Raw genomic sequence first — 5,554 nt, 5'->3', positions numbered from 1 at the left:
AGTTCGTAGTCCATCTCACTACCCGTTCGTCTTACACGTTGCAACACACTAGCAAGAAAAATATTTATGTAGAATAGAAGGGTTGTTGACATAAAAGTCATTAGGGCTTTTCCTGTGAATGTAGAAGGATTTTCACAGAATCAGTATTGATCAGGAGATTTGGATAGCCAGTGCCAAAAAAAATTAAAAAAAAATAAAAATTAAAAAGCTTGTAACAAACACTTGATTTTTATTTCTCCTTTGAAAACACACTTTACTGGCAGACGCAATCTGAGCTTTAAAGAAAATTAGTACCTAGATAACTGTAGCAGTTGACTACATACATATGCAAGGCAAGCTCTTTCAGATTTGAACCTTCAAATAATTTGTTCTTTAACTATTAAGAAGGACTTGGAATGTATTTTAAGTCTGTTTTGCTTTCTTCCACCTTAAATTCTTAAGAATTAATTGGTTTTAATGCACTTTTTCCTCAGTGCTAACCACAAGACTATCTACTCCTTACCTGTTTCCAAAACACTTTCCAAGTATTTGCAACATTCCCTGAACCTGAATACATTCCAGATCTTTTGAATTGTGTAATTAAGTGAATGATTGGATATTAAGAGTAGTATTTTACAAATCAGATTTTAGAATACTTGGAAGTATGTATGTATATTTGGTCCAACTTGCTATAGTATCATAACCAAATTTTCCAGGGAACTTTTTCTTCTCAAAGACAGGCTTTACATATGTGAGGAGACCAGATTTAGATAATTTCTTGTATGCTTTTTTTGGTGAAAGGAGAATGTGTCGCTGAATCTGGTACTAAAACTCTGTAAACACTTCATAATGTCTTCTAAATTAAAACGTAAGAGTTTAACCTGCATCTTTGCCAAAGAAGATTCTTTACCAAAAGTTGATATTAGAGGATAATAACAATGTATGACAGTGCATTTATAGGGAACTGAAATGAAAATTGAAAGAGAGACTTCTTTCTCTTAAGTGGAAGAATCTTAAGTGTAAGTATAAGCCAATCTATTAATTCCCATTTGGTTTTTTTCCCTCTTTCGGCAGTTCTTTCAAGACTCACAAAATTGAAAATAAAATAGGTGAAATCTGTAAGGAATTCTTAATGCAAACTTGGAAATAAAGACATTAGTTTAAAGGCTTAGGATTTCCAGAATAAAAGCCGTATCAGATGTGATCATTACTTAGACAATTCCTCATTAGAATACAAAACACAAGTTTATCTAAACTAGTCAAAAATAAGACAAGCTGAGAAAGAAGGTGTGCTTAGCTTCCAGTTCTCCAGCACAGGACACCATCACTCCAAACAACCTCCCTTTCCTTCTTCCTGCAGCTTTATATGCTGAGCATGATATCGCCTTGGTCAGTAGTGTAGAGAGGGAGGATAACCTCCTGGCCTGTACAGGCCACAGTTTTTCCTAATGCACCCCAGGATGCCATTGGCCTTCTTGATGACAAGGGCACATTACTGGCTCATGGTCATCCTGCTGTCCACCAGGATCCCCAGGTCCTTTTTCCCTAAGCTGCTCTCCAGCAGGTCAGCCCCCATGCTGTACTGATCCATGAGGTTGTTCTTGCCAGAAGCAGTGCTCTACACTTGCCCTGCTTGAATTCTGTTAGGTTTCTCCCTGCCCAACTCTCCAGCCTGTCCAAGTTTCCCCAAATAGCAGCACAGCCTTCTGGAGTGTCAGCCACTCCTCCCAGCTTTGTATCATCAGCAAATCTGCTAAGGCTACATTCTGTCCCATCATCCAGGTCATTGATTAATGTACTGAACAGAGCTGAACCTAGTACTGACCCCTGAGGAGCACCACTAGACACGGTCCTCCGACTAGACTCTGCCTTACTGACCACAACTCTGAGTTCTGCCCTTCAGCCAGTTCCCAGTCCACCTCACTATCATCACTTACTATCATCTTAGAAGTGATGTTTTTGTTGCAGTGGCATGTGTGCACTGAAACTTTGAAAAATGTGTGTGGGAAGAGGGAAGTTTAGTTTGTCTGCCTTTCTGCTATGGAGACCCAGTGCCTTTTTCTGCTGGTGGCTTTAATTCAATTATCCGCAGATGTTTTCTGCAACTTAGATGTAAATCTTCATGTCAAAACATTTACTTCTCTTGCCAATCAAAGTGATATTTTTGCCTTAAAAAACTGTAGACAGTCTGTAAATTGTTCTACAACTGTACTTTCTAGAAGCATGGCACTTGTTAGGTGCTTATCTGAACTAAACTAATTTTCTACATACCCTGTATTGAAAACTTCTGACTGTTTTGTATGAATTTTAATGAAGTTTCTGCAGTTGTCTTCCATATTGAAAAATTCCATTAATATCTACCAAAGTACCCTATTTTTGTGTTACAGATGATTCACCTCCTGCAGAACGGGAACCAGGTGAAGTTGTGGACAGCCTGGTAGGCAAACAAGTGGAATATGCCAAAGAAGATGGCTCAAAAAGGACTGGCATGGTCATTCATCAGGTTGAAGCCAAACCATCAGTCTATTTCATCAAGTTTGATGATGATTTCCATATTTATGTCTACGATTTGGTGAAGACATCCTAGACATCCTTGTGAACTTTTGCCAAATTTGTGGAACTATTAAATGTATAATTTGTAGACACAAAGACTTGACTGCTTTCCAGTTTAATGAAAGCTTAAACGTCCCTGCGAACCCACAATCTCTGCCAGCAAAACTGTTTTGTTCTGACTGATACAAACAACAGTGACACACTTGTGTAAGAGAACTCCTTTTCTTGAAGGAAGTCAATATATTTGGGCAGGAGGGAGTTAAAAACAGAGAACAGCTGCAAATTCAAGCTGTATAAAGTTGATCTAGTATTGTAATCAATTAATCTAAATTTTTTCATAGATTATAACTTTTTCTTCAACCTTGCACTCACCTGTTCAATTGCCACATGCAAGTGTAGTTTGATATTTTTATATGCCTTCTTCTGTAACATTAAATTTAATTTCTTGGTTACTAGCAGTCCTTGTTTTCAAGGTTGGGACAGAGGTGACTTTTCTGAAAGGTTTTAACAGTTTGTGCAGCATTGAGGAGTGCCTAACCCACATAACATCAATCTGCTGTGTTTCTACACCTTATTTCAAATTAAGCTTTTCAAGAATTTGCAGTACATGGAAATACTTGTGCATTTTTAGTAGTCAGAGCAGTAGGATATCAAGTGTTTGACTTATGCACCTTTCAGTGAAAAGGCTTTAAACTATAAAAATATATCTAATCTGTATAACCAGTTACTTAGAATATACAGGTTAATGGCCCATATTTTCAAGTTGTAGGAACCAGTAAAATCCACGCAACAAGGCTGCCTTCAGTCCTAAATGTACTTCTTTATTTCTTGTACACACTTCTTAGCAAAACCCAAGTGCTTGGTGCCACAACTTTTAACAGTATATATGCTACTTCAGAAACTTTAGACTACGCATTGGCAATGAGTAGTCTCTCATTTAATATCGAAACCTAGCAACCTGAATGTTTGTGTGTGGACTTAGAAGCCTAAAGGTAGTTAATATTTTACATGGTAAATACAATCTGATGCCGGGAGGGTGGGAGGTGGGTGTCCTTTTACACTGAAAACTTATGAGAAGCATTTGTTGCCTTCTGCTCAGTCTGTTGCATTTCTTTATATGTATGTTTGGTTCGTTTTTAACCATTTTAGTTTAAGAAGGCATCTTCCCCACTTAGTCTTTTTCTGGCTTTTCCACATAAGGTGTGTCCAGACAAATCTACAGCTTAAACCTGTTGTTGCCTTTTGTGATGTACATTGTACTTGCTTTGAGGTATGCTGTTAACGTAAATTTCATTCTATGAACACTAGAGTTCTGCATGCCAGTGGTGTACTAGCTAATGGAAGCTATAGGCAGTCTCAGTGATTCGATCATCTGCATTAGATTGTGGATGTAAATAGCAGCCGACAACACCAAAATCCTTTTATGGTTTTAATCTTGCAAGAGAGTTGTAAATGAAGATTAGGATTTTTTAAGTGTGGCAGCTTTTTAAAAGTATCTGAATTGCAACAATCATCAGCACAGCAACTAAATTGTCATGTTACATTAAGGCAGAGCTCTGCAAGTTTCAAAGAGCTGCTTTCACAGATATACAGTATGTGAAGACAGTCAACACTGTTGATGAAAGGAACAAATACTCTGATAACCAACAGTATGCCATTAGTATAAGGATGCAGGAGAGGTGCTGTTAAACAGAGATCAGAGGTCCGGATGACCTCTACTGTGGGTATTCTTGATACTGAAGGCTCAGTGGTTTAAGCCCCTTTCTGTCCATTTTTTTGCCTGATTTCATATTTTAGCCTTAAGGCTTATGCCTCATTATACTGTTGAATGGTAATAAATACTCTCCATATAAATAAGATCCCTTAATTCTTTGTCCATTGCTACTATATAGCATTATATCCAGTATTTCATCATGGGCAACCAAAGGCAGGCTATTGTCTTTCAGTGAATTGCTTCTCAGTGCAGTCCTTAGCACTAAGTACCTGAGTCATAAATGTTCCTTGTGTTTTGAACAAAGTGAGCAGATTTGCAGCACAGTGTTGTCATCCTGCAGATCTGCTAAGTGTTTTCTATTGACTCTTAAGAGTCCTGCATGTAAATCTCAAAGCTGAGCCTGGCTCCATGAGCCCAAGTTGGTATTTGTGGCACAAGAATGAGTGAGTGTATTGATTATACACAAGACACATGAATAACCTAGTACACTGAACTTCGGGTGATATATCTGAGGAATACAAGGTTTGTTTTGAAATATCTGAGGTTTAGGTCAACCAGAACATTTTTAGCATTAGGCTTGCATTTGTGGGTTTTCTGCAAGCCTCTTGGATTATACCACGTACCACATATTCTGCCAATTAGAGTATAATCTAGAAACTGTAAATCTGATGGTTGTTTTCAGAAGTCCCCATTGTCTTTTTTGTGGATGTTTCACCTTTTTTTTCCCCCTCTTTTTTTTTTTTTCTAACAGCTTAAACCACCTTTTTGAGGCTTGAGACTAATTCCACTCCCTGCCCATCTGCTTTGGGCTTTGTTTTAGGCTCATGTTTCAGATCTGCATGCAGTGCTTGCGTTACCCTGGTAACTAAATGTTGGTTCCTTGTTATAGGGGTTCAACATTACTTTCCAGAATCACATAGGGCTTGTGATGGCACAAGCCATGGATCTTTGTATAAAAGTTATTCGCCTTTCACATTTACCTGCTGTAGTATTGTTGTATATTGTGTGTGCGCGTGTGTGTGACGTCAGGCTGCCATGTAAAACTTTTTAAAATGAAAAAAAAAACCAAAACAAAAAACCCAAACAAACAAAACAACAAACTTAAATGCAGACCATCCTTTTTTGCATGCTAAGAGGGTTAGAATGTTCAGTGTAACAAACAAAAGTTGCATGTTAAAATGTTTAGGTTTTTGTTTTGTTCTGTTTTTATTTTGTGTTCAGTTTTTCGTGAATTTGCTTATTGTGCTGTTTTAGTGGTTGTTAGTAGGATTAAATGCACCGGTGAGATGAGCATAGTGCCAACGGAAG

General features: G+C 37.8%; 1 protein-coding gene across 1 annotated transcript; it reads left to right on the top strand.

The window, feature by feature from the left end:
• Window positions 1-2,366: 2,366 nt before the first annotated feature.
• LOC104544657 (spindlin-W-like) lies at window positions 2,367-4,389 on the top strand (the record flags this gene model as incomplete). The annotated part of the gene is made up of 1 exon (XM_010189584.1): window positions 2,367-4,389. A coding segment is annotated over one exon (200 nt), but the record flags the coding sequence as incomplete, so codon positions are not given.
• Window positions 4,390-5,554: the final 1,165 nt, after the last annotated feature.

This window comes from Mesitornis unicolor, unplaced genomic scaffold (genome assembly GCF_000695765.1).
Source record: "Mesitornis unicolor isolate BGI_N332 unplaced genomic scaffold, ASM69576v1 scaffold10580, whole genome shotgun sequence".
In the NCBI taxonomy this organism is placed as follows: Eukaryota; Metazoa; Chordata; class Aves; order Mesitornithiformes; family Mesitornithidae; genus Mesitornis; species Mesitornis unicolor.
The sequence above is the reverse complement of the archived record's forward strand: the minus strand, read 5'-3'. Positions and strand labels throughout refer to the sequence as shown.